The 13,559-nt window shown below is 37.6% G+C and overlaps 1 protein-coding gene across 2 annotated transcripts in view; it reads left to right on the top strand.

The window, feature by feature from the left end:
* Nucleotides 1-13,559, top strand: part of DENND1B (DENN domain containing 1B) — a 315,144-nt gene that overhangs the window by 244,955 nt on the left and 56,630 nt on the right. For both annotated transcript variants that reach the window (XM_075528710.1, XM_075528703.1), the window contains exon 15: nt 9,804-9,894. In XM_075528710.1, the coding sequence (XP_075384825.1) occupies nt 9,804-9,894 (91 nt within the window). The remainder of the gene's footprint in view (nt 1-9,803; nt 9,895-13,559) is intronic.

The raw sequence follows: 13,559 nt of genomic DNA, 5'->3' as shown, positions 1-13,559 counted from the left end.
TTGCCATGGCTCGCATACGCTGTGTACAACACATTGTGTCTTTATTGCCATGGCTCGCATGCGCTGTGTACAACATATTGTGTCTTTATTGCCATGGCTCGCATGCGCTGTGTACAACACATTGTGTCTTTATTGCCATGGCTCGCATGCGCTGTGTACAACACATTGTGTCTTTGTTGCCATGGCTCGCATGCGCTGTGTACAACACATTGTGTCTTTATTGCCATGGCTCGCATGCGCTGTGTACAACACATTGTGTCTTTATTGCCATGGCTCGCATGCGCTGTGTACAACACATTGTGTCTTTATTGCCATGGCTCGCATGCGCTGTGTACAACACATTGTGTCTTTATTGCCATGGCTCGCATACGCTGTGTACAACGCATTGTGTCTTTATTGCCATGGCTCGCATGCGCTGTGTACAACACATTGTGTCTTTATTGCCATGGCTCGCATGCCCTGACTCAACAAGACACTGGAGAGAAGGAGTAGAGTAAGAGCCATAAGTTTTCCTTGTATGTTAGCTAGAGATTTTGGAAGATTTAGGGAAAAAACCTTTTTAGCATAAATAATAAATGGTTATAAACTTATATTTTTCTATTAATTTTTTTAAAAAAACACAATTGTGATGGTACTTATTTCATAGTTTTTAATCTATAGTTAAGATTCACACATGCAATACTCGTACTAAAGATTCAACATTTTGAAGTATTAATATCTGAACAGATGGAGATTTCAACTGTGTAAGGTACATATTTCATAACATGAGAAAATAAAAATGAAATGTGACATAAGGAAGATGCAAGGGCTTAATGACAGAAGTAAAGGATACCAAAGGGAAGATAGGATCCCCCACTCCCCTCACACACAAAGGATAATTTGTTAATTAATTTCAAGAAATATTCTTAACGATTTTTCTCAATGTGCGATTCAGACTGACTGCACTCCAGCTCACCTGGAGATCCTGTTACACTTGAATATGACCTACTTATCCTCTTATTCAATGAATCCAGTCTGAGTGCATTACTGTCTACCAGGCAGTGGTCTGAATTTGGGGATACTCTAGAAAACTGGAGAGAAGAGTTCTTGATTTCTGAAACGTTTATCACGGGAGAAGGAGACCAACCCAACAGTAAACAAGAGTACTACAGAATTCTGAATGTTCTGAGGTGTTAAGGGGAAGTACAGCAGGATAAGGAAATGGACTTCCAGGGTTGAAGGTGAGATTGTAATTTAACATGACACAAGCAGTGTAGACTTGATGGAGATTGTGCTACTTGCACATTAGCCCACGAGGTGATCAGCAATGGACAGAGAAGGAAGATTGAAAGGCCACTGCTATCAGACAGGGAAGAGAGTATAGCTGTTTGGAAATGGTTGCTGGGAGAAATGGTAAGATGCGATCAGTCTGTGTATCTGCTTTGAAGTTAAAACTATGAATACACTGAACAATTGAAATGACATTTCAGAGGAAGACATCAAGAATGAATCCCTCAGTTTCTCATCTGAGAGCCTGGAAGGATAGTTGTTGTCATTTAATTAAGAAGGAAGAGAGTGCAGGTCGAAGAGATTTTGTCGAGAAGAATGAGTGCAGTTTGGGACATGTTAAGTTTGAGATGTCTACTCGACATCCAAGTGGAAATAAGGAGCAGGCAGACTAACAAAGGCAGAGGAGAAAATTGGACTGGAAATAGAAAATGGACACTCTTCAGCATCCTAGCGGTATTTAATACCTTAGATTACAGACCAGGTAACCAAATTACCAAATAAATGAGTATGAATAGAAGTGACAAGAGCTTCAGAGGGTGAGGATAGAGGGGACCATAATAGAGGAGGCCAAAAAAAGAGACCTGTTTGGTATAAGATATCTAAAAAATAATAATTTATACATTAGCAGGAGCTCATGAAGAAGGGAGGGTTGGGGGCGGGGACAAGCTGATATTAAGGACTCAAGTAGAAAGAAAATGTTTTGAAACTGATAATGGCAACATATGTACCAAAGGTACTTGACACAATGGATGGATAGACGGATTGTAAGAGCCCCCAATAAAATGATTTTTTAAAAAATGATTTTAAAATGAGGTAAAAGAGAAATCAGGAGCATGCATTAGAATACCCAAGAGGCAGAGAGATCTGAAGTGTCAAGTGCTTGGGACAGGTTCATTAAAATGAAAATTTGGCCCCTGCATATAGTAATATAATGACCTCATGAAAAGCTAACTTGCTGGAGTGGTGGGAAGAAATCATTGACAAAACATGGGAGGAGCAGGTGTGCATATGAAAATAACAACAAGTCTTTTGAGGAATTTTGCTGCTACACAGAGAAAAGGGTACAGCTCTAGAGAAGTACATGGGGTCAAGAAAAGAAATAAGTATGTAGCTGGTTGGGAGGAAACCTAACAGAGAAAACTAGACACAGGAGAGAGAAGGCATAATTGTAAGGTGAGTAAATCTTCCTGAGGAGCACCTCTGTACCAGAGCAGACGGAGAACACAGGCGAAGGCAAAGGTCGTGCTGAGAACTTCAACAGTTTCTCTCTGGACTGCTTGTTCTCTTAGTGAGATTAGGAACCATGTTATCAACTGAGAGAATGGGGGAGGCAGTTGGATAGCTATGAGAGAAGATAGAACATCATGATCTAAATGGTGGAAATGAGGTGGATTAGGGAAAACCAGATTGGCATAATTGAGAAGCCTTCTGAGTTTGGAGATGATGAGTTTAAAGTGCCTCTGGCCACTTGGAGCTACGAACAAGCCTGCGTGAACCTGCCTCCCTTCCTGTGCCGTTGCTGATGGCTCTTCCTTCTGCCTGTAGCTTGCCTCTCCCATTAAACCCCCTCACTCAATGCCTTGTATCCGTCAGAGAACTTCTTCATGAAGCCTACCCTGACCACACAGTTGAAAATGGGATGTTTGTTGCCCAAGGTGCCTCTCCTTCCCTTAAGCAGTTCTATGTGGTTCTCTAATGTGCCTCACTTTCTAACACTACTGACTTTATTACCATTCTCATTTCATGTTGTAATCCCCGACACTAGATAATTATGTATCAAGAGGCTTGGAAATTTATCTGTTTCGTTTATTTATGTCAAGCATCTAGAAAAGTGCCTGGAATATAGCCAGCATTTGATTAAATATATATTGAGTGGTAAATTAGTTGATTCCTTGGTCTGGTGATCATAAAATTCAATAACTAAAGTATTTGGCAAATTGTTTAGTATCTGTCAGTTGATTTATCTTAGAGAGCAGTGCTGTTCTATTCTCTCATTTTAAGTCACATGTTCTAAAAGTCATTAGCATTTAACGGAGGACTCTTTATGTTACACAAGGTCTTTGTAGTTCTTTGTCTTGGTGATGTAACATATACTAGAGCCCACAATCATCTAGTTACTTAATCTTAGAACTGTAATAAGAACAATATCTTATTCCTATTCCTCCACCTACTGTAATCTTCTTGGCTTGAGCTCTAAACTAATCTTCCTCTTGTCCACTTGGACACCATGGTACTTTGTATTTCTATATAGCTACTACCTGAATGTTTTACATTTAGGAAGATTCTATAAATAGCAAAATGCCCGAATTTATTGTCACACTTTAATACGTTTTTCTCTAACCTGCCAGTTTAGTGAGCATTTAAAAAGAATATTTGACTATGCTTTTTGATTTCTTTTAAGCTCAGTATATTATGTACAAAGGCATTCACAAGTCAAAATTGTTCAACCTGTACAATTCACTGATGTTGATTATATAAATCATATTATACACTGTCACCCTTATCCAGTGCCACGCTTTCCATGACTAGAAAGTTACGCAAAACCACCTAAACAGTGACCTTCCCCTTCCTTCCCTCACTCTCTCCGCCAGGCAGCCACTATATTTTAAAGGAATTTTGAATGTTTCTTTGAATTGATAGATTGTGCTTTAAAAAAACAACAACGTAATAAAGTCCCTATTTTGTCTAGTCTCAGGAACTCACATTTTATTAGCATTTTCAGCTTATGGCTGTGCCCTAGAAGAGTTTCTTACATGAGGTGAATTTTTGAGAACGATCATTTTCCCTTCAGGCTGAAGAGAGAATTTAGGTGTGTAGATTTGTTTAATTGTGCTTCTGTACCTGTTACTTAGTTTCAGTAATGAGCCTGGTATGCTAACAGCCAAAAATACAGTGCTCCACCTTGCCTCTTCTCTAGCTTGTCTGAGAACTACACGGTGATTCCCTCCCTCACCTACAAACTTCTTATGAGGTGTTTTTTAAAGCAATGTTTTCTTTAAGTATATAAGAATTCTGAATTTCACTTCATGTTACCATCAGAACTTTGATGGATTGGCATTATGTATTGATATTCTATACATGGAAGCTTCTAATAGTTCGTGAAAAGATGGAAGAGAAAGACAATGGAAACTTTCCATGAGCTTTTTGAAGCCTTCTTTCACTTGGCTAGATGAGAATACTGATAGCAGCACAACTTCCTGTGCACGTTGTGGCTTGAATGCACTCACTGGTGAAGACGTAATGAGTTGTGAAAAGCCTAACGGTTTATCTTTAATGGAAAGGTACAGTCCAGGAGAAAGATGAGGCGTAAATCTTTACGTCTCCAAAACCCACAGGGCCTAGGGCTGCTGTGAGTCAGTATTGACTCAGTGGCAGGGGCTTTGTTCTGTTTGTTTGTTTGGTGCCTGTAATATTAATGAGTATACTGTAAATCTGGACAGACTATAGTCTTCAAGATTTTCTGGAAAGAAACTTGTCACCGAGACTATTCTTTATGTTATTATCACAGTGTTAAAATGCTCATTTCACTTTAAAGATCTAATTGAAATGGTGAGTATTCATTTTCATTCTGCAGTATTGATTACTTAAGTGCATTTGAAAGAACAGATAATTTCCGTTAATTGTCTCAATTTCCATTAAGATGCCTACTTGGCAGAACAAATGTGGTTACTGAAATGTCTAAGTGATATCAATATCAAAAAGAGTAGCAGGAAGTACCTTTGCTACTTTAAAACATTTCTTTTGTGTATCAGTCATAATACTTGGATATATGCCTCAAGGTTCATCAATATAAAATTCTTCTTGGATGTGTTGATTTAGGTGCAGCAATATAATTTATATAGAAAATTAAGTATACTCTTATTTCAGTCAGTTTTGCCTGTCTTTATACTAAAATTATGGAATCCAAACTATATATTTATGTTGGTGATTCTAATAGGATTTCCAATTATGCTCTTTATGTTTTTGCATGATCATTGGCATTTTAATTCCAGTTGTTGCTTTTTAACAGAAAGCAAAATATTAATGCTCATGTGAAAAACAGCATCTGAAAAATCTTAAATTTCTTTAAAAATTGATTTTCAACATATTTTTATCTTTAATTGTTATGAGCGTTACAGCATTATTTGCAATACCAAACTAATTATGATGCTAATACTGAAAAAAAAGTTAAGCCTTTGAGTTATTTAGAAATGTCTGCTTGCTAAATTATGTAGATAACCATTAATCAAGGTTAGGTGTCAAAATTAGACACATTGCTTTTACAACAGAGATCATGTCTTCCACTTCAAAATTATTTCTACATAGCAGTAGCTAAAAGTGTTCTTATCTCTTTGACTTACTATGAAATGCTCCAAATTTATTAGTGTGGTCTGACCATGAACCAAGTCCATTTGGATACAAAGCTGTTTTTTAATCACAATTAGAAAAAGGAGTTTAAGGATCTGTCCCTTTAGCATTCTTCTTCCTTATTACCACTTTTCAATATATACCCAAGTATCTCTTTATGTACATACTATAAGTGTGCATATGCAATAAACTCAATGTTTTATTTCAAGAACAAACACTTTCATTTAGTGTGTAAGTTGACAAGCCTGTGATTGTCCCTGACAGAATAGTTTTCAAAGTCAATGATAACAAGAGGCACTTTACCAAGTGATTAATTTCCATTGGCTCAAATCACTAGTTTGGTAACACAAAGTAGTTACTCATGTTCAAAAATGCATAATCAGTAAATAGTTTTTGAATTTATCTCTCTTTAGACATGAACGGTTCCACTCAAACTGAAATGGATGGATTATTTCCAGTAAACATGAAATTGAAAACCTTTTTTAAAAACCCTGTAGTCTTAATCTTTTAAAGCAAGTTAAGTCCTTTAAAAGAATGTCTTAGCTTGTTCTACTTGTCAGTAATGTATTGCTTCAAATTTTATTATTTTGCTTTCACCTTTTCCCCCCAGAATGATACTTAGTCCCTCAAATTAGATCACTTTAATTTGATTTATAATGCTATGTTGGAAATGTGTGCAAGTCCAATTTTGCATGCACCTTATATAATTTTATGTACAAATTAACAGTTTATTTTGTGTAGCAAAGAAATTAACATTGCTGTTAGCTTTACTCACAAATATAATGGAATGAATAATTTCATAATTTATCATTTAAAATTTTAAAAGCAAGTCGAGTATATGACCCTTCTGGATTCGTTCAATATACTTTAACCTTTCAGCGGACATTCATTCAGTTTTAAGTATATGTTCAATGTTTTGCTAAGTACCCACACCCATTCAGTGCCATCAAGTCAATTCCAACTTATGGTGACCCAATATAGGGCTTCTGGTGACTGTAAATCTTTACAGGAGCCAAGAGGCTGCTGCGACTGAATTATTAGCCATGCATTTAACGGCCACTGCCTACCTCATAGCACCACCAGGCCTCCTCGGCTAGGTTAAAAGAAGCATAAATGAGGAAGACATTGGTCTTGGACTATGGCCACTGAAAAATTGATGGAGATAGAAAAAGTGGTGGTAGTGGTAAGGAAAGTAAGCTTTAATATACGTATCTAAAACATAAGAATTTGATATATATCCAAGAAGGTATTCTCTTTTTTTAATTTCACAGAAGGAAACAGCTGACATGTTCTTCAGTATTCACATGTTGTCCAAGATTGGCAAGCTGATAAGTGGCAGTTAGGCAGGCGTTCACACCCCAGACTCGATTTTAAGTTACAGTAAATTCCATGTCCCCCATGATGAGGATATAAAAATGGCCTTACCCTCAACAATTTCTAGATTTTGTGAGAGCAACTCAGGTTCTGTAAAAAGATAATACTGCATCCCTATAAATGGTACCTGTCTAAACCAGCGGTGCTCAACCTGTGGATCACAACCCCTTTGGGGTCGCCCGATTCATAACAGTAGCAAAATTACAGTGATGAACTAGCAACGAGAATAATTGTATGGTTGGGGGGAGGGTCACCACAACCTGAGAAACTGTATTAAAGGGTCACGACATTCGGAAGGTTGAGAAAAACTGGTCTACACCCATCTTATCACACATTTGCGTTCAACATGAATTTATGGTATTAAAAAGGAGTGAGAGACCATTGAAATTTTATGGTATTAAAAGGCAGTTGAGAACAAAACCACATTTTGAATTGGAATGTGTCGATCCACTTCTCATGGTTAATTTTGCTCTATAGGAGATATCAGCCTCAAAGTCTCATGACTGGTTTACCCTTCTTTTATTAATGACTTGAAATTGCTGCCTCAGGAATACTATATTAATCCTATATAACTCTTCTCAATTCTTTCTGTTTAATTAACCATTGAAATGGAAAACTAGGAGGCATATATGATTTTTCAAGAAGTCAAAGCAAGTGTTTAAATATAGAGTGAAAATTTTGTAGAAAAGGTAGAAATGAACATTTTATATTGATCCTCAAATACTCAAGTATACCTTGCAAAAATGATTTAAATTTTTCATATTTTGATGTATATATACTTCATTATATAGGCTGACTTCCACACATTTATAAGATTTTTCATAATCCATGGATTAGATAATATGGCATAAATTGATAGATAAAAGGAGACCTAGTTCAGTAAGATCAATTATTGCCAGCAATACAAGTGTAGAATCAATATACAATAATCACCTAGAAATCTTTTTCATACCGCACGATCCTCAAATGTTGTCCGTTTAGAGTAGGGTAAAGGTAAGTTTCCATAGCACTGACTGTAGAGGGCCCTCCACAAGGTGAGTGACACAGCGGCTGCACCAGTGGGCTCGGCTTGGGAACAATTGTTCTGCTGTGTGGCATAACCAACTCGATGGCCCCTAACAAGAAAAATTGGAAGAACAATTTATGGAGGTTAACTCTACAAAACATCTGCATCTTGACTAGGACTTCCAGTGACTTTTGATAGCCAGTGTTCGTCCCTCGAATCCTCCTTGAACCCATCCTGTGATTCATGGGCTATTTCGTGCCCACCTCCAGGTTTCACTTTGGGCTTTAATGGAAAAGCTGTATCCCACTATTTTTGCATGCTGCCATCAATTGGGGGGCCTGTATAACTGTGCATAGCTGAAGAAATACGCCTATCTCTCAAGGCAACACGCTAGAGAGCCTTCTGGACGATGTGGTCCACTAATTATAGCAAAATCTGCATCATGAGATTTTTTTTTATGCCTTCTATTCCTGAAAAGATAGGGTTTCAACAAAAACATTACAACGGAAAATTACTCAATCTTGAAAGGCTTATAAAAATGGGAAAATACTGTTTGTAAGACCTCATGTAGAAGTAACAATGTGTTGGACTACTAACTGCAAGGTCAGTTCGAAACTACCAGTGGCTCCTCTGGGGGAAGGTGAGGCTTTCTGCTCCTGTAAAGGGTCACAGTCTCAGAACCCACAGGGGCAGTCCCGGTGCCCTATGGGGTTGCTGTGAGTCAGAACTGATTTGATGGCAGAGAAGGTTGGTGTATGCGAGCCCAGTTATTTAAGCCTTATGACGTCAACTATATTTCAATTTACAAACATGGTATTCTGATCATTCAACACATATACTAGAAATTATCAAAGTTGTTTTATTTTATTGTTAAATGGTGAAAATTACCTGGCAATCTATTGTGCTTGAGGACATAATAGTTTAAACAAAAAATGTTTTATTTTAACTCTACAGGAGGCTAGTAAAATTTAAAACAATCTCAACCATTATAATGTCTAACACTTCTTGAATGCTTCCTTGTCAAAGACCATGTTAAGCACATTACCTAAACTGGTCAAATTTAATCTTTGCAGCAGTGCTATGGGGGCAGATATTGAGGAAACTGAGGTCTGATAGCCCCGCGGGCAAATGGCTGGGCAAGGAAGGAGGCTGAGCTACTGACTGTGCAGAACTTCTCTTTGGAGCTTGTGTGTTGAGCAAACTGTTTAGTTCTACTATGCACTTTGCTAGTCTGTGGTTTGCGTTTGTAATTTCACAGTTCCACTGTTGTTTCGTGAGCACTTGCTCTTTCAGTGGAGGAGTTTTTTTGTCATATGTATATGTTTTTCTGTGTACACAGTAACACTCCCTCTACCAATCCATGATTTTCTTTTTCCCAGTTTTGGTGTGCCAAGTTCACTGGACCCAAACGTGTGACATGCACAGTGTGATGACCTCTTGCGCAGTCTCCCTTTTGTTCCACCCAGGATGTGAATCATCCGTTTGTCCACCATACCCTTGCTTGCACCCGGCCTCCCATTAGTTATTATTGTTAATTGCTTACTCTGTCTAATTTGTAAATCAAACTTTATCTCATGTAGCTATGTATAAGGCAAAACACAGTATGTCCAGGGTTTTGTAATTTCCACCATTTCAAATATCCATTGGTTGTATTGGGATTAAGGGTAAAGAGGGAAACTACTGACCACACATACACACACCTCATTTTGTTTAGATGAGAGTGTGGTATTAATACTTGCTGTCTGGGTAGAAATGTGATTTATGAAGTAAGTGAAAAGTTAACATATGTCATACTTCTCAATTTCAGTTCATCGATGGTCGACTGGCAAAACTAAATGCAGGAAGGGGTTTCTCTGATGCATTTGAAGAAGAGATCACTTCAGGTGGCTTTTGTGGAGGTAGAGATTACTGACCATAAGATTATCTATTTACTGAACAGCATATCTTGGTTTTAAAGCTATTATCTGATTTAATGTCCTTAATAAACAATTAAGATTTTGGTGTTTGCTGCCTAATATATAATGTCTTCAGATTCACTTTCATTTCAAGAGCTCTGGTGTATACTTTGTCTGCTGTATAATTATAGTTATTACAATGGATTGGAAGCCACTTCCTCTGATAATACCTGAATATTAATAACCCAGAAATCTAATTATTTTAAGTTTTCTTGCTTGCCTTCTTGACAAGTGTTTTCTGCCAGAAAGCTAGTAATGGACTTTACTGCGTATTCACTTGAGAAATAGTAGATTGCACTACATTCCATTAAGGAAGACTTGAAAGCCACAACTGCATCTTTGTTTTGGCATCCCTGCCCCCTCCGTGGATGTCTTTACCTGTGTGGCTTTGCAATGTGCTCTAGCATGAGAGAAGAATTTCCCGCTTCCCACCCCAGGTGCTTATGCTTGCCACTGTGGAAAGAACTCACAGCAAGGGTGAAGTGTGTGTGTGTGCGTGTGGAACATATTAGTTGATTATTTCACTTTTACAAAGATAATCAATACATTGAAAATGTAAGTATTCAGACAGTGCTTGTAAAGTTTATAAAGGTGAATGCTATAATTATCTAGGAAATTAATGATTTATTAACAGACACATTGTGCATGTATTCGGTCGAGGCCTGACTGGCAGAGACTTTTGCTTGAGTTGTGGAAATGTCCTGTTTATCCATTCTGCCAGTACATGCCAAGTGCTGACTGTGTACTGGGCACAGTTCTGTTGAATAACTAGCGTGTTCACATTTGAATCAGTATGATAGTGAAACAGCTTTTTGAAACGAGGCTTTCCACTCCCATAAAGAGTTTCAGTCTCAGAAACCCTGTGGGGCTCCACCCTGTCCTCTGGGGTCACTATGAGTCAGAATGGACTGAAACCCTTGAGCTTGTTGTGTCTTTGTTTTGTTTGGTGCACAGAGACTGCTAAACTTGAGAAATGAAACACGAAAAGACAGCCTGATAGATTTTCATTTGCTTCTTAATTATCATAGATTTATATTTGAACCTCAAAAAATAGAAGCAACTGAATAATTTGTTCATGAAAATGAACTTAGCAGTTGTAGACTTTCATCTGATGTAAACACGGCATTTTATTGAAAGCTTTTAGCCTGTGGAGAAAAAAGTTAGTTTACTTGACTCAGCAAGTGAGTTGCATGTCGAATCACTCAGCTCCTTGCTTTGCCCAGCTCATGGGTAGCAATTTAGCTTCAATGGAACTTTTGTGTTAAATAAGGCTCTTTTACTTTTTAACTCAGACAAGCAAAATATTGTCAGCTCATGGACAAATTGCTTGAGGCTTCTATTCAGTATTTACACAACTGCTGTCTCATTATCTTTATGACCCGTGGGGCTAGTAGCTTATATGGAATTGAAGATGACATTCTGTGACAATAATGGGGTAGAACTATGATCCCTTTGTACAGGTAAATTGTGTGGTCCTAACCATTGGTCCAGATGCCTCTGAAATCATTGCTTTCCTAGTGAGTGGGCTACTAACATATTTAAGTAAAGGTATTAAAAAATGGAATAGGGGATATTGATTACTACTTAGCATTAGAAACTTGTGCATTTTCAGTATAACTTAATGCTAACAATCTAGTTGTTTTCATAAGATGAACAAGGATTTTATTTAATTTTAGGGAACCAATATTTATCTAAAAGAAAAGCCGAGTTCAACATGTATCCATTTCAGTGAGCCATCAAAGGTTATTTTTAAATTATTGTAATTAAGATTATTATGTTAGAGATACTTGAAGATTATTTCTTAGAAGACAACAAAGTAATATATGAGGGTTTGAAGAGGCTAATAATAAAAAGTAGTAATGTTCTTCTAAGTGAGGAGAGAGATATTTCAAAGTGTTTCTAGAAATCAATTCTAAGCATTTGGATTATATTTCTGTAAAAGGAGAATGTGCCTGCTTTTGCTATTCAAACTATTCTTTAGAAATAGCAAACTAAGTATGTGATAGAAACCTGCCTAAGAGCATTGCCAAAGTAATGCCATTTAACCCAGGGGGGTTTGAGCCCATCGAGGTATGCTGTGGAAGATAATCCTGACTGTTTCTGAAAGTTCATTCTTCAAAACCCTATGGACCAGTTCTACTCTGCACATATGGGGTCCCCATGACATGGAATTGACTCTGGAGCATCCAGTAATAAAGCACACCAATCTTCAAAACATTCTTATGAGGGTATTCATCTGAGTGAATTTTTTTTTTGGTTTTTTTAATCATTTTATTGGGGGCTCATACAACTCGTATCATAATCCACACATATATCCATTGTCTCAAGCACATTTGCACAATGTTGCCATCATCATTTTCAAAGCATTTTCTTTCTACTTGAGCCCTTGGTATCGGTTCCTCATTTTTCTTCTCCCTCTTCCTCCCTCCCTCCTTCCCTCCTTTCCTTCTTCCCTCATGAACCCTTAATAATTTACAAATTATTATTCTTTTTCATGTCTATAAGTCAAGCAAACTAGTAGTGCCACAGCCTGAAATCAGCAGAACATTTACTCTTGTTGAATATATATATAATATTAAAATATTTACAATATATATATATATAAACTATGCATTATAATAATGTCAATTGGTGATGCAAACTCAAGCTGCTCTGTAGGAGGAAGCGGAGGCTATTTCCTACCATAAAGCTGTACAGCCTCAGAAACCCATCTGATTGGACTTGATGTCAGGGGTTTTGTTTTATTTTGATTTTGGTGTTGTGTTTGGTTGGATTCTCTAGAGAAGCAAAAGCAGTGATGAGTGCATGTGCTATATATAGGGAGAAATTCATAACAGGAAATAATTTACATAGTTGTAGAAATAGGTAAGTCCAGTCTAGCTCAAGTCATGCTTCTCCAGATACGTGGAAGCTGATGAACAGGAAGCAAGATGGCAAAGCCGAACATCAGGGGGCACAGGCTGGTAGATGCAGAGGTTCAAAGTCCGCCAAATGAATCCCCCATATGTAGATCACTGACAACTCCTGGGCTCAACAGGAGATTGAAGAACCAGATACAAGATGTAGCTACAGCAACAGGTGAAAGGCCAAAGCGAAATTGACCCTGGGCAAGTTTCTCACTCTTATGCCAAAAGGCTTATGATACCAAGGTGTGCCATCTGGTTGTGATGTAACTGCCAGGTTGAGCTTCATTCACCCTCTCCTTACCTAAGAGTGTCTAGTTGACATAACCCCTAACCCTCACAGCTAGTAAGCATGAGCAGTGCTCAAGTCTTCTATGGGGTGATTTGCTAAAGACAGACAAAATTTCTGTCTCTTCTGAATACACATATAGTGTCTGTAGGAGGAAGCAACATTCACAGAGGCTGAAGGAAAAATGTTTCTTGAAATAGAAATATTTAGGAATTATCTTCCCATTACAAGCTGTCTTTGCAGTGGCAGCTTGTACATTCTTTTTGTTGCCAATACCCATGGCTAGTATTAAAGCAATATGAGTATAGAGGACCTTCATGATTTTTGTGGGTCTTGATTTAAAATGTGCAATCCAAGAGGACCAGACATCGAAAAGCTCATTTCACATCGGAATAAAGAAGTATGGTCAAAGATTC

The sequence above is a fragment of the Tenrec ecaudatus genome, chromosome 1 (genome assembly GCF_050624435.1).
Source record: "Tenrec ecaudatus isolate mTenEca1 chromosome 1, mTenEca1.hap1, whole genome shotgun sequence".
NCBI classification, from domain to species: Eukaryota; Metazoa; Chordata; class Mammalia; order Afrosoricida; family Tenrecidae; genus Tenrec; species Tenrec ecaudatus.
This window is presented reverse-complemented; position numbering and strand designations above follow the sequence as displayed.